General features: G+C 38.9%; 2 protein-coding genes and 1 non-coding gene across 7 annotated transcripts in view; 2 read left to right on the top strand and 1 right to left on the bottom strand.

Moving 5' to 3' along the window:
* pyd3 (beta-ureidopropionase pyd3) overlaps nt 1-1,799 on the bottom strand; it is a 64,518-nt gene extending 62,719 nt beyond the window's left edge. The window contains exons 1-2 of the mRNA XM_067158944.2: nt 1,512-1,799; nt 710-814 (exon numbers count right to left, since the gene is read on the bottom strand). Coding sequence (XP_067015045.2) covers nt 710-814; nt 1,512-1,621 — 215 coding nt within the window. The 5' untranslated portion in view covers nt 1,622-1,799. The remainder of the gene's footprint in view (nt 1-709; nt 815-1,511) is intronic.
* Nucleotides 1,800-1,869: 70 nt separating this feature from the next.
* On the top strand, nt 1,870-1,941 carry TRNAP-CGG (transfer RNA proline (anticodon CGG)). The gene has a single exon. It is a non-coding gene; the product is annotated as a tRNA-Pro (tRNA).
* Nucleotides 1,942-2,300: 359 nt separating this feature from the next.
* The window catches only part of Tango2 (transport and golgi organization 2), a 52,927-nt gene continuing 39,773 nt past the window's right edge, over nt 2,301-15,454 (top strand). Inside the window, exons 1-4 of one of the 5 annotated variants that reach the window (XM_067158947.2) lie at nt 6,515-6,629; nt 7,781-7,906; nt 8,123-8,265; nt 14,467-14,613. In XM_067158947.2, the coding sequence (XP_067015048.2) occupies nt 14,472-14,613 (142 nt within the window). In that variant the 5' untranslated portion in view covers nt 6,515-6,629; nt 7,781-7,906; nt 8,123-8,265; nt 14,467-14,471. Of the gene's footprint in view, nt 2,362-6,507; nt 6,630-7,780; nt 7,907-8,122; nt 8,266-14,466; nt 14,614-15,454 lie in introns of those variants that run through there. The other 4 variants (XM_067158948.2, XM_067158950.2, XM_067158945.2 and 1 more) reach the window with 4 other exon arrangements.

Consider the following 15,454-nt stretch of genomic DNA (forward strand, 5'->3'; position numbering starts at 1 on the left):
CTCACTGACACAGATAGGTCTTATGGCGACGATGGGATAGGAAAGGGCTGGGAGTGGGAAGGAAGCGGCCGTGGCCTTAATTAAGGTACAGTCCCATCATTTGCCTGGTGTGAAAATGGGATACCACGAAAAACCATCTTCAGGGCTGCAGACAGTGGGGTTTAAACCTACTATCTCCTGGATGCAAACCTAAATGTTAAGATTGTTCTCAAACTGATTTCTTGCATTTGCTATTAGATGTAGGATTCTAAAGACATCTTCAGTGTACTGATACGATTACATTCTGTTGTATAACATGTTGTTTAGTGTAAATGAATTGCTAAAAGCAGACTTATACACTTCTTTTTATTTTGGGCCAGCCAGAATCAGCCTGACATTTCAAGTTATATTTTCCTACCCAACTGTTCTCGGGTTAAACAAGCCTTTCACTGTGATCTACAGTACTGTTCCAGGTTAATGGCCAATGATCATTGAGCCTAACTGGAATGAAACCTGGAGAATACCTGTTTTATAATGCACCTAGACTTTTACTCTGACTGCAGCTGTGAAATGTAAAGAGATATGAAGAGAAGGCAACCATTCACCATCAAATGTTCGTAACAGCAACTATTACTCATATTTTTTTAAGAAGCTTCCCACAATAGACAGAGGTCGAACTCTGCTGAGTTCATGTGAAATCATACATGATTAGATAAACTGAATATTTTACCTTGGTGCTCGAAGATGCTCCAGGTTAGCTTCAAATTTGTACCCTTGCAAGTCAAAATCATTTTTCTTTGCCAGTAATAGGGCTTCTTCAGGAATTTCCAATGACCTGTAATCACAAAATATGAATTATTATTATTATTTAGCTCCAATCCGTACCTTATACATTACAGCTGCGATCGAAATTAACCACTAAAGTCCACATACGAGTCTGGCACATGAATAGTGATATGGACAAAACTACCACGCCCCCAACACTGACAATGCACCTGTGTAGCAAGTCAATTGCATTTAAATAGCAAACAATAATGTTTACATAGGCCGATGTCCCAATTTCATAACAATGTCACGTTTCAATTAAAAATAAGGAATAAAATACTGGTACATTACATTTCGGTATGTTTGAATATTCCTAAACATATAGGCCTACAACCAAACCACCAAGAAACACTATAGGCTAGTACCATGATATATCCATTACCTCGTAATTATATTAGGCCTACTTTAAAAGTTGTTAAATCGGAAATGAAGGTCAAACTGAAGTTATGAATAAAATATTCGTACTCTGTTTCAATAAACCGACGGCAGAACTGTTGAACAGGTCATGTTTTTTCACTTGACGCTATAAGGAGCTATTTAAATCTTCTCTTAATTCTTTGATTCGAAATTATTTATGTACATTGTACTTTAAGTACCCATCTACGAAATAATTATTTATAGTGAAATAATGTTGCAAGTTCTAAGTGAGAAGTCGGTTTGACATGTTAACCTGTGAGGAATTGTAGCAGTTTTCTAAATTTACGTACGAGAGGATTTTTCCGTAAAGTATTCGTTTCACTTCTGTTAACTGATCAGGAGGAATATATGTTTCCAAACACTTTTCGATACTCTCCAATTGTAAGGTTTTAGAAGCCATAATAGTGAAAAATCTGTGATCGGATACACGCTGATAAAAGCACCGCGATAAGTTATGTCATTCAGGGCGATAATACTCTCATCGTCTCATGTGATAAGTCACTGAAGAGCTTATGAATATTTATGACACCATAATTAACGTAATTCAACATAGCATTCAACTTTCCTGATAATAACTTTGATTACTTCACCTGGTAAGTAAACAATGAAACTATTTGAAATGCTTTTAATTTCACTATTTACGTCGTCGGCCTGTTGGTCTAGGGGTATGATTCTCGCTTCGGGTGCGAGAGGTCCCGGGTTCAAATCCCGGACAGGCCCGTAATTTTTATTGTCCTTTAACCATTTAGAGTGATTCTCTGGCGTTGAAAATAAGTCGAATGAAGCTTCTTTTACAGGATGTTGTTGAATCAATTATTTTTGTTTCAATTCAACTTTGGGGTCAGCGACATTGATGTAGCATTCAGTGAATGCTTTAGACATATTTTGATAATGTTAATGTGATTGTAGAGAAACGGGATAAGGGTTGGACGTACGGTGTGATTGTAGTCGAAAATACAAGCCGTGAATTCACTTTTCTTTATAAGGCCTTTATAGTGGGCAAGCTCGGGTTCATGGCTTCATAAGCGATTACTCACGCTGAAGTAGGTAACTACCCTTTAGTGCTGAGTCATACAACTGTAGCTTGTGCATCTTAATAGTGAAATAGCTACGGCACCTAAGAAAACTTCCATATTTGAGGTAAACAAAATCTTAATTGCTATTTGTAAGGAAAGCATCTTCTGCAGTGTCGAATTGCGCCAACCAACTTCAATAGCATATGAGTGTAGTTTCAGTTCCATCCAAAGAGAATGTGTAGGTTCCATCGAATCAAGTGAGCCTGACTGGTAAGGTGGTAAGTACCGGTAGTATCGGTATCAGTACCGTATCGTCCCTAGTGCACAACAAGACTCCTGACCCTGTCTGACAACCCCTAGGATACAAGTTTACGATTTGCTTGCAGGACGAAGTTTGAATACGTCTCGCACGTACCGGTACTTTAATTATCCATATCGGCTACTTAATGTACAATTCCACGAATTATAGTAGGCCAAGTCAAAAAGAAACCTGTATCTTATATTAAAAGCATACGTACGTACTTTTTTAATTGATCAGCTGGATTATAGATGCAGCAAGGTTACCGTACCGATAAGGATAACATCGTTTCGTAATGAATTGAACGTTGAAGTCCATTGTATGGATAATTCCAAGCAATTTATTAAATAGGCTGCGAAGAACTAGAGTGCGTACCATAGTCATCTTCAACATAATGACTCTAAACACAAGTTCTTTCCAAAGGCATATCTATATTTCAAGTAAACACTCTGCATCACTTCTCAAATGTAACTTTAAATTCAGTGTTTCTACTATAAGGAAATGCTCTAATAGCCACGAAAAGAGCCGACGAGTAGAGAGAAGTACCGTACGGAAGGCCTTAAAATCTTGCACAGTCCGAGGAGACTTCGTTATTATCGCTGTCATCCGAACTAAAGACACGGCTGTTTGAGGGTACAGTACTTGACAGCAGTCTTGAATCCAGCCACTTTCCTCCGATGAGTATATCAAGCTTAACGGAGGGAATGGGGGGCGAGGGAATGCAAATTACACCGGCACAAATTGCAATCATCATCATCATCACTCAAGGGCAGTGTCCTGGAGCTTCAGACTCTTCGGGGGATACAACTGGGGAGTATGACCAATACCTCGCCCAGGCGGCCTCACCTGCTATGCTGAACAGGGGCCTTGTGGAGGGATGGGAAGGTACCATCCCGGCATTCGCCTGGAGGAGAAGTGGGAAACCACTTCCAGGATGGCTGAGATGGGAATCGAACCCACCTCTACTCAGTTGACCTCCCGAGGCTGAGTGGACCCCGTTCCAGCCCTCCGTACCACTTTTCAAATTTCGTGGCAGAGCCGGGAATCGAACCCGGGCCTCCGGGGGTGGCAGCTAATCACGCTAACCACTACACCACAGAGGCGGACACAAATTGCAATACTAGGTAATAAAACATTCAAAACAATAGTAACATCTTAATAGTTTCTTTTGCCGGTACCACTGATAAATACTAAACCTTGTGCAAAATTTGAAAAGCGAGTCAGATTATAGAATTGGATTTTGGCAAGAATAAAATAATTAAAGCCGACCCCCACCCCCCACCTACTGCTGTGCATGGATTCATTACTGCTCTATACGAGCATGAGACACTGATTTACATGGTAGTTAGAAAGGCGGTATATTCACTTGTCGACGTTGATTGGAACGCTGTTTTATGAGTAGTCCTACAGTACCTATGTATGAAAATAGAGACACTCTGCATAATAAAAAATAATAAAAAATAAAAAAACAGAAAGTGTGTAAGGGAGAGAAGTAAGTTGTGGTAACTTGGTGACTATCTCATTTAAGGGTCCATGCTGATATTTGATTTTATGAATTACGGCGCAAACTTATCTTCCCATAAACGTTGAATAATCTATATATTTAAAAAAATGATGAAAACTAAAGTCAGTCAGTGCAGTCATTCTATCCAGTCGATTTCCTTCATTCTTGTTTTAATACACAGATTTGTCATCAGGTACTAAAAATCACTTAACTTCCGCCTTCCTCAAATTATTTTATTTTTTCAATTTTTTGTCTCTTTGAATCAATCATATCTTTTGCTCTAATTGAGATACAAAGTTCGTTTTGGCCTAAGAACACTCAGTGGATCAAGCGCTTTCATTTCAGCTCTTAACTATTCAAATCAGTTTATTCTGAGGAAAGTTATGAGTGCACATTCAATTCGACGTCTCATTTCAACATTTTTTCTCATTGAAGCAATCTTATCATTCGTTCTAATTGAGGTACGCGGTTCGTTTTGGTCTAAAAACACTCAGTGGATCAAGAGCTTTCTTTTGAGGTAATAGTTACTTAAATTGGTAGATTCTGAGAAAAGTTATTAGTACATTTGTCTCCTTGACGAAGATCTTTGAAGGACTTCTTAACAGTTCGGTCCGTAGTGTTGTTCCAAGAAACGTTTAATTCAATTTCTTTGTGTGATGTATTTTCAAGTGTTTTGTTGACATAATGTTACATTCTATTACCACAGCAGATCATGTGCTTTATTTTATTAACTCGAAACTTTGCAAATACATCCGTGAGGATAGTAACGAACAACACCATACCCGTACATTGCGGTCGGAGCCAGAGGGAAACTGCTAGTATATATTATACCGTACTCATAATCTTCTACCGATTTCCCAACACCTGTGTCGGACAAGTGTATATGGTCTTGTTTTACGACCGATGCCCTTCTTGACGCCGAGCCTATGTGGTGGTTGGTAGTGTGATAATAATTTTATTATTTTTGCGCCTCGGAGATGCCGAGGTGCCAGTATAAGTGCCGACATGAGGATGACGTATTTGAGCACCTTCAAACACCACCGGGCTGAGCCAGGATCAAACATGTCAAGTTGGGCTCAGAAAGCCAGCGCTCTACCGTCTGAGTTACTCCGTCCGGCTGTTGTATGCGTATAAATGACGATTAGTACATTGGAACAAGCAGAAACACCCAGTCAGAGGAACTAAGTAGACGAAGTTATAATCTCCGACCCGGCCAGAAATTGAATCCAGGACTCCCTCAACTAAAGGTCTCGACACAGACCATTCAGGCAAAAATATCAAATATACCAGTATGAGCCTAATGGCCCAGTATAGAAAATTAGCAGGAATATATTACGCTATGGCCCACCTCTCTGGTGAATTGGTTAGTGTGATTAGCTGCCACCCCCGGAGGTCCGGGTTCGATTCCCGGCTCTGCCACGAAATTTGAAAAAGTGGTACGAGGGCTGGAACGATGTCCACTCAGCCTCGGGAGGTCAACTAAGTAGAGGTGGGTTCGATTCCCACCTCAGCCATCCTGGAAGTGGTTTTCCGTGGTTTCCCACTTCTCCACGGCCGCTTCCTTCCCTCTTCCTTGTCTATCTCTTCCAATCTTCCCACCCCCCGCAAGGCCCCTGTTCAACATAGCAGGTGAGGCCGCCTGGCCCAGAGTCTGAAGCTCCAGGACACTGCCCTTGAGGCGGCAGAGGTGGGATCCCTCGCTGAGTCTGATGGAAAACCGACCCTGGAGGGTAAACAGATCAAGAAGAAGAAGAAATTACGCTATAGTTTAAAACTGATTAAAAAAAAATTGAATTGAATTCCTTTTCTCATAACAGCATGCATTTCTTAACTGGTATATTATTACTTCGTACGAAGGATTTCAGAAAGATTTTTTATTTTTGAATTCATTAGGTACCGGTACCGTATTTGTTACTTGTCCAGTGCTGCACCACGGTCGCCGCACGCCTCTGAAAAGAAGTACTGCATCGTCTGTTCCTTCCAGCACAACACAAAATTAAGAACTACGGTACTAGAAGCACTTGCATCCGTCAATATGTACGATGTATGTACCTATCATTACCGGTTCGCGAATGGGTTGGTTATCTAATTGTACTTCGCCTTAAAACAATAATCACCATTTTCACCACCATAACCAGACAGTTGTTAAAGACAAATGCACAATTATTTTTTCCATCATTAGTTCTTTCTGATGAAGATCTGGGGCTGAATACTGTTTCCCGAAAGGCTGAAATATTATTCTACTCTTGATGACGTTCATAGTTTTGTGCCGTATGGTAGGCTATGTTATTTCAACACTGGGCAGCTTCCTAAATTCTTATTTGTTTAGGCGCCTAGATAGTGAGCCTGTCACTCTGACTTTTAAAGACATTGATTCTTGGAACGGCATGTTTATTATCCACCTACACTATTGCATAATGAATCAACAAGAGAGCTAAGCTGTGATAATAACCAGTCCACGAAGTTCACGTCAGTAGCCTATCACACTGTATGATAACGTTTTCCATCTGTTACAGACGGGAGCACAGATAATATACACCGTATTGGCATCCGTGGAGAGAAATATACCATACCTAGTGAGAAGTAAGCTGTAAGTGATGATCCTCGCATTAAATCAGTGAGACATTCCTCTAGTCTATATCGTAGAGTAGGTACCGTACCGGTAGGCTATTTCATTTCTCGTACAGATCTAGGAAATACTTTCACCAGCAATTAGGAAAAATGTAGACCGTGCCCCTACCTATAAATACAATACACTCAGGCATTTTATAGTACGGAAACTGTGTGCAAAACAACAAATACCAGTTAAGTTGCTATGGATTGTAATTCTACATAATTAGAGAGTGCAAAGATTACACTAGGCTACATGCTGCGATGTGAATACCAACCTGTTTTGCGAAGTTTGATGAACAGCAGGTCACTTCAAACTTGTATATCAAGTGAAACAAATCACATGGAATAAATTACTGATAACATTACTTTCTCCAGAGAAAGAGGCAGTACATACCGATCGAGAACGAGTTTCATTCCCTTTTGAATTATAATAGATTTCAAATTTCCCGGGAATTTCCAGCAAAGTATCATACATTCAGCTCATGTGTTTGCATCATTATGGTCGTTATTTTACACGTATTTATTATTAACAAATTTGAAAGATTAAATGATTTTCGCCTAGGAAGAAAACTGAACAGTATCCTCGTATTGTCACATGCGAGTAAAACGTCACAGTGGTACGTACGCGAGTCTCTTTGCATATGAGATATGACGTCATAATAGAAATAGCACGGCCGACGTTCGTTTTGTTCAGGCGTTCAATTATGCCACAGTACAATACTCAAATTTCTCCATATTCTTTGAACAGTAGATGAACCCTTGGGATAAAACTTCCCCATCCGAATGCGTACATTGTAACAATTTTGCCGAAAACATGGACAACTAATAACTCCTTTCCTAATTGTTTCAAGACCACACACAACGGTTTTATGCAGAAAATAGAGAATTGTTATGATACGGTTTCCTGATATTCAAGACAATATTTCGGGAATTGTAAGATTTGTGTGGGTGGACGAAGAGAGTTTTGAAGCCCTACATTGGAGTGAGGAATTCGTGATAACTTGAATGATTTATTTTTACCTTATTTTTATGAAGTTGTCTATAACACTGTAGGGTAACATGCCTAGTAACGGGCACGCGCTTGAATACATTCTAAAAAAATAATAATAATACCTTCACTTCTTACAGATTTGAATGTATTTGTAAACATCCCTACTAAAAATGAAATGGAGAAATTACATTATGTTAGGTTGGTATACCTGTGACAAAAAAAAACAAGAAACATGGCTAGAAGAGCATGCATTGTTTGTTAAGGTGAGTTGTTATTTTATTTTAAGTTACCTCTACTTAAAGAAACATTTTCATCATTTCCTTTGATATTTTCAAGATTTAGGATTTGGAGCATTTTTTTTGTGGATGTCCATTACTGGTAACTGAGTTTAACCTCAATGCTATCTTGGGCAGACGAGTTCTAGTAATGGACACATTTGGAAAAAGTTTTTTCAACTAAATATTGTTCGTTTCACACAGTTTAAATCAAAACCAAGATGGACAGCAATCAACCTTGAAGGATTTTCTTCTAGTATAGCCAGGATAACATGACTAGGGCCATAGAATCTGTAGGGAATGGCATGCCAAAAGAAGGAGTCCAGCAAAACATTTCACCCTCCCAGGTAGGTGTTTGAAATTGTTGTTCAGCTGGAAATACTTTTTCTGTCATTTAAACATTACATACAGGTACTAAACCAGGTTTTTTTTTTTTTTTTTTTTTTTTGGCTGCAAGTCTACTTTTATATGAAAGCTATCTGGCCAAGGTCAAGAGAAGAGAAAAATAGGGCCAGAGCTAATTCCTGGTGCAGACATAGAACTGAGGACTAAGCAATGGATATTGGACCTAGCCAAACAAAGCTTTCCCTTAAGGCAGCATCTTGTGTTCTTCACAGTGAAGACATTTCTGGACAACAAGGAGGAAGAAGTTTCTAATCCACCTTTGAAACATTTTCTGAAGGACAGTATGCCTGGTGAGAAGCAGTGGAAGTTGTTCTTGACTTGTCACAGAGAGATAAAAGAAAAAAACTGGTGAAGCCCTAAAGTGCTCACAAACCAAAGTTACAGAGATGGGAATACGAAGTTGGTTTGAGCTTCTGTCTTGAAAAGTTTGAATATGCTCACATTAGCAGCTTGTAATATGCAAGTACTGTTTGGATGAAGACTCACATGAATCACTCCTAGACTTTGGCACAACTCACCAGCATGTGAAGTTCAATGTGAATGCTTTCCATCAGTTAAAAGCAGAAGAGGGAACGAAGTGGTTACTGAGATAGGTATTCAAGGAATATTTCTTCTGTCGTCCAACCTGATGGACTAGTAGGCCCTACTAATTCAACAAGATGGAGAAGATTTCACGTGATCACATTGGTTATCCATATATAAGGGTCTTTTACTATTGGTGAAACAACCCAGCGAAAAGCTGAACAAATTTTCAGCTCATTGAGCAAAGTAGAAACCCTGCCTCATCCACATTAAAAATGCAAGTGGAATTTTCTGAAATATGAAGTTGGCCCATTTCTAATTGATATGAATGCAGTGAGTTGACTAAACCAACTGCATTGAAGTGTGATGTCATGGAACTAACGACCAGGAAGAACCAGAGGACGTACAGGGAAGTGTTGTGTTGTTTCAGTGCATGTTTTGTACGGGATTTTGATGGCAGGTTGCTGTAAAACCTGCGGAGATCAAAAAACCGAAGACTACAATCAAATGATGAGGCTTCTCAAAGTGGAGCCGTGACAGAGCTTTACACGCTAAATGAAACGTCTGTTTCTTCTTTTAACAATGGAGAAAGTTTCCAGACCAATAGTGACACTGCAGTAAGTGAATCAGATGTGCTGGAAAAGTTCAAAAATCTTGAAACTCCCTCCCTCTCCTATTTGGAAAATAAAGTGAGAAAGAAACTAAACCTCACTTCTGTTGTTTCATCAGATTCCTTCAGGATTTATCTACAGAAGAAAGAATAGAAGAAAAGGAATGAGGAACTCAGGAGAAAGGAGCAAAGAGCAGATAAGGCAGAAATATCTGAGTTCAAGAAGGGAAAAGTGATTCAAGAAAATGATGTAGAGTATGATGAATTTTAACTGCATTATGAGTCTGATAGGTCCAAGTTTTGGACAAGTGAGGAAGAAGATGAAGCTGTATCTTCCCAACCTTACAATGGAGTGATACAAAAAGGCAATGTCATTGTTGCCAAATTAATTTACAATGAAAATTAAAAAAGAAAGAAAAGAAACCAAGAAAATCTTTGTTGCAGGGGTAATTGATGTTAATGCAGGTTTAGTTGCAGCAAAGTTGACAAATGTTTACATTTTTTCCATATGTTGAAGGTATTCAAAGTGTAGATCTTTGTCAGGTTTTGCATATCATGCAACCACACCATACAATACTTGTAAGAGGGTGTGGCTGTTTTAGGTTTATCAATGTAAATAAAGTTCCATTTTTTCTGTTCTTTATTTCTTTTGTATGATTCCTAACTAACGGCATCTGGGTGTTTGAGTGTCCACCACTGACTTTGTTGTGTTATAATTTGGCATGTATGCAAATTGAGTAGAAGTTCGACAATGCTGGGGGAAAAAAAAATTAGCAGAGCATATTAGAGAAGCCATTATGTATCAAAGTAATTATCTAATCATCTACCAATAAACAAAGACTGGTAAAGATAATTCTGAAATAAAAGTTTTGTTAAAGGGCATCTGTTACAAGGCAGGTACCCTAATTTAAATCATGAAGTTGATGCACCAGTAATGAAAAAAGTTACCATATCATACCGCTAACTGTAAATCCCCAACTTACAGTATGCTCTTTTAATACTGAACTCAGATATCAGTATGTACCAGTACTGTATACAGAGATAATATTTGTGCCTTGTGAAATATTTTATTATCATTTGGTGTACTTAAATTATAACACAATAGTTTACCTCAAAATTTTGAGACAAGGTGACAATCACAGGACCTCAGATGAGTCTGGCACATCTTTATATTTTTTGTGCAACCTTCCTCAGTCATTTCTTTTTCTCTTCTGGCCTCTTCTAGCCTATTAGGTTTGCAATGCCCGGGGAGGATTTCATTTTCACACCTTTCATGGCCTCCTTTCTTTTCTAGCCTGTCTGTTTTAATTGTACTTATCTCCATTCTTCCAATTTTTCAATGTGACCTCCCTTGGTCAAATCCGGTTCTCTTCTGATCCTGATTGAAGTTAAGTTTGCGAGCATAGGAATTTTATTTTCACTCCTTTCATGGCCCAGTTTCTCTTCTCTAATTGATGCATTTTATTTGTTCCAGGCTTAATTACTTTCTCATCTGACCTCTCTTGGTAAATTCTTCCCCTCGTCTGACTTAGTATTATGTTTGTCAGACCCAAGTGCGGATTTGATGGATGTGGGGGATAGGCATCGGCCCCGTTCCTTTGTGGTCCCTTGTCTATACTAATATTATAAAGAGGAAAAATTTGTTTGTTTGTAACGGATAGACTCAAAAACTACTGAACCGATTTAAAAAATTTCTTCACCTATAGAAAGCTACATTGCCAGTGAGTAACATGGGCTGTATTTTATTTTCAAAACAATTCACGGTGGGGAGATATAAAAGTAATAGGCTAATATAGGCAAAATATCAAATTTGTCATATAAGGGCAAGACAAAGCTCAATTTAATCCTCTTGACGCAAAGAACAAAACTTGGTAAGCCCTACGGGCCCAAAACCATGTTTTAAGGTCCTATAACCAAACGTTACAGAGATATTGGCACCACACTACTCCTGCTCTAGGAATCAGATAAAAGAAGTGAACTGCCGTAACCATGGCAGCGTCAGCTCCAGAATTCTAGAGCAGCGAGATTATGCATGTACGTTTGGGCATAGCTGCCAACCAAAATTGGTACACATAAGACTTACTATCTGGAAAAAATATACTGTTGTATAAGACACTCATAGAACTCCTTTGGGCGGGGATGGAAAGGGGGTGAAGTATAAAAATCTTACTATATATAAAAATGGATGTGTGTGTGTGTAAATGACACATCTCCTAAACTACTGGAGCAATTTGAACCAAACTTGGTACACTTATTACTTACTGTCGGAAGATGAACACTGTGGGGGTAAGCCATCCCTAGCGCCCTTAAGGGAGGGGGGTCGGGGGGGTTAGTTATAAAAATAATCGAGAATAGTGTCAAATTCATAGTTTTTGGGGTCGCTGAGTTGAAAAGTAATACTCCAGAATTTTTTAAAGTCCAACTTCAGCCCCCTTTTAGGTGGGGCGCGAAGGTGTGAGGGTTGAGATATAGAAATAATTAAATACAGGTTTGAATCCATAGATTTCAGGGTCTCTGAGATGAATAGTAATACTCCGGATATTTTACAAGTCCAAAGGGGGTGAGATATAAAAATAATCGACAAACTATATATAAAAATCTGATCTTATTCTTCTTACTATATATAAAAATGGATGGATGTGTGTGTGTGTAAATGACACCTCCTCCTAAACCACTGGAGCAATTTCACCAAACTTGTTACACTTATCAATTAGTATCAGGAAACAAACCACGTGGGGGTAAGACACCCCTAGCACCCTTATGGGCAGGGGGCGAGGGGGGTAGTATAAAAATAATCTAGAATAGTATTGAATCCATAGTTTTCGTGGTCGCTGAAATGAATAGTGACACTCTGATTTTTTAAAGTTCATGTTCAGCCCCCTTTGGGGTGATGGTGAGGGGGGGAGTGAGATATAAAAATAATAGTGTCGAATCTACAGTTTTCGGGGTCACTGAGATGAATGGTGACAATCCAGATTTTTTATCTCTTAGGGGTGGGGCCGAGAGGGGACAGTCTCATTGACAGTTGAAATCCTGTATATCGTATCTAGAGTGTGACGGCTAAATACGTATAGTTATCACTTATTAACTTTTGACAGGATCAAATACTTCCCAGTCGATTCGATCTTCCATAAGGACGAAGTTTTACTCGAAAATTAAATAATCTAAAACTTGAAATTAAACACATCTAAATAATTCTAAAACTACATAATAGATCGTAACATATCAATCTGCAAGTCAAAAAGGAATTCTATAAAAATTTACTTCACACATAACTAACTGGTAATGCAAATCTTAAAGGTAAATATTCAGAAACTATCCGGGCAATGCCGGGTACTACAGCTAGTATGTTCTAAACAGAGATAATTCATTGAAATATATATAATTTTTAAAAAATGGTGGTCTCTGAAATCATTCTTAAATTTCTTCAAATTTTGTACTACATGATGTACCGTGAGCTTGTCTGACACGTTTCTTATTCAGCGAGCATTTCCAATCAGGTAATTGGTCCTCACACTGCTCTGAACTCTATACATGAGTTTTAAATAATTTACTGACTGAACCTGATATTGTGTAAATGTATTCTTACAGTTGCCTTTTCCAAAGATGCACACTGCCAGCAGCCCAGAATATAGTTTTCTGTTGTTTCCTATTTTCACAGCAGGCAAATGCTGGGGCTGTATGTTAATTAAGGCCATGGCAGCTTCCTTCACTACTCCTGGCCCTTTCCTATCCCATCATCACCATAATACCTATCTGTGTTACTGAGACATAAAGCAAATTGTTTAAAGAAAAAGAAAATTTTTTGCTAGAGGTATCCATGCACGTTTTTATAGCCAGAGGACTTGCATTGAACGTAAAAGAGTCTACATAGTTGTGTACAATTTTTTCTCAATTAAACAGTGAAAAAAGATATTTAAGATTTCCGATTGACTTCTCCTCTTACCTTTATAATGAAAAGCTTTTATATTTGATTGAAGGAGATTAGGATTCCAAGTTCATAGGGCATCCAACTTACTCTACTTGATGCTGTTTTGAAGTAGAAAAGGTGATTAGTCTTATTTTAAACTGAAAACTGATGTGATAATCAGCCCTTTTAACTCTATTAAGACTATCTTCCGCATGCAAGCTCACAGCTGCATGATCCTAACCGCACGGGCAACTCACACTGTATTTCTTTGGTTGTCTGCATAGTCACTGGTGCACTGCCTTCAGCCTTCATCTGAATGGAATATCCTCCCAGTGCCTTCTTGACTAGCCCAAACGTCTGGTGGTCACTAGCTGGGAGGTCTGGTGAATACTGTGGATGTGGCAGGAACTCAAAAAATGCAGGTCTTGGATGGTCACACTGAGTGAGTTGTCCGTGCGTTTAGGGTCGCGTAGGTGTGAGCTTTCTTGCAAGAGATGGTGGGTTTGAATACCACCGTTGGTAGCCCTAAAGATGTTTTTCCGTGGTTCCCATTTTCGCGCCAGGCAAATGCTGGGGCTGTACCTTAATTAAGCTCACGGCCGCTACTTTCCCAATCCTAACCCTTTCCCATCCTTCTATTGCCGAAAATCTTTGATATGCTAGTGCAACGCTAAAGCACTGGGAGAGTAAAAAATGAATGGATCGTCACAACTGTTGCACTCGCAGTATGGGGCTGAGCATTATCATATTAATGTTATGACAGTCGTGGATCACCATAGCGAATCATCATGTGTTGCTGAATTTCAATAGATCTTCACCATTCAAAAAACAAATTGCTGTTCTTCTTTCGTGCACGTCTGAACTGGAATGACAATTGCTACACTGGTACTTCGATTGTGTTTGCTTGTCTACTCGGTGCTGCCACCTAAAGGATATTTATTTGTTAAAGCCTTTGTATCAGTTTTAGTAAATTTTTAAGATTTTCATTTGACTCGCCCTCACATATTTGGTTGTTAATTTTATGATTTTATGAAAAAATCTTGGATATTATTTGTAATATGTTTAGAGGAATGATTACATTATTACTTGTTTTACTTCCAGGCAAAATGTGTATACTGTTCATGCACGTCAACCCCAGACCTCTCGCAGGTCAATTCAGGCTGATCCTAGCATCAAACAGGGATGAGTTCTACAAACGACCATCAGTTCCAGCACATTTTTGGGAGGAGGATCCAACCGTTATTGGAGGTACATTGTATTATGGTTCAAGACTGCATAGCACTAGTACAATATAACCTTAATCTTTTCCCACTAAAATTGAATAACCTATTTTACATTATAAATTTTAAGGGGACCCGGTAAGTTCTATACCTCTCTTCTTTTTCTTCTTCATGTTCATTCCCAGTTTTTTCCTGGGTTAGGTTATGAATCAAGAACCTCCATTGTTGCCTGTCTCTCCACCGCTCTTTTCCTCCTTCCAGTACTTCTTCTGTCGTTTGTATATACTCTCCTCCAACATATCCAACCTACTCTTTTGAGGCCTTCCCTGTGATCTTTTCCCTGTTGGTTTCTCTATAACTTAAATACTTCAAATATTTTCTTCAGAATTTGGTCCTCATACCGAGCATGTGGCTGTGTGGTTTGGGAGATAGCGGGTTTGAAGCCCACTGTCGGCAGCCCTAAAGAATGTTTCTGTGCTTTCCCATTTTCACATCAGCCAAATGCTGGGGCTGTACTGTACATTAATTAAGGCCACGGTTGCTTCCTCCTCACGCCTAGCCCTTTCCAATTCCATCATCGCTGTAATACTGATCTGTGTCGCTGTGATGTAGAGCAAATAAAAAAAAATTGAAAATTGGTCTTCCTCCATTTGCATCATATGTCCATACGACTTCATCATGGTTTTTTTTCTATCCTGTTTTTTTTACTTTTGAAATTTGGTTAATCTATACCTGCAATGTTAACTTTATATTATTCTGGGACATTTATTTCAGAAGCATCTTTTTCTCAGACATTCTCCATATGTTATTGCATCTTTTAACACAGGTTTCTTCTTCTTCTTCTTAATCTGATTAACCTCCAGGGTTGG

Source organism: Anabrus simplex, chromosome X (genome assembly GCF_040414725.1).
Source record: "Anabrus simplex isolate iqAnaSimp1 chromosome X, ASM4041472v1, whole genome shotgun sequence".
NCBI classification, from domain to species: Eukaryota; Metazoa; Arthropoda; class Insecta; order Orthoptera; family Tettigoniidae; genus Anabrus; species Anabrus simplex.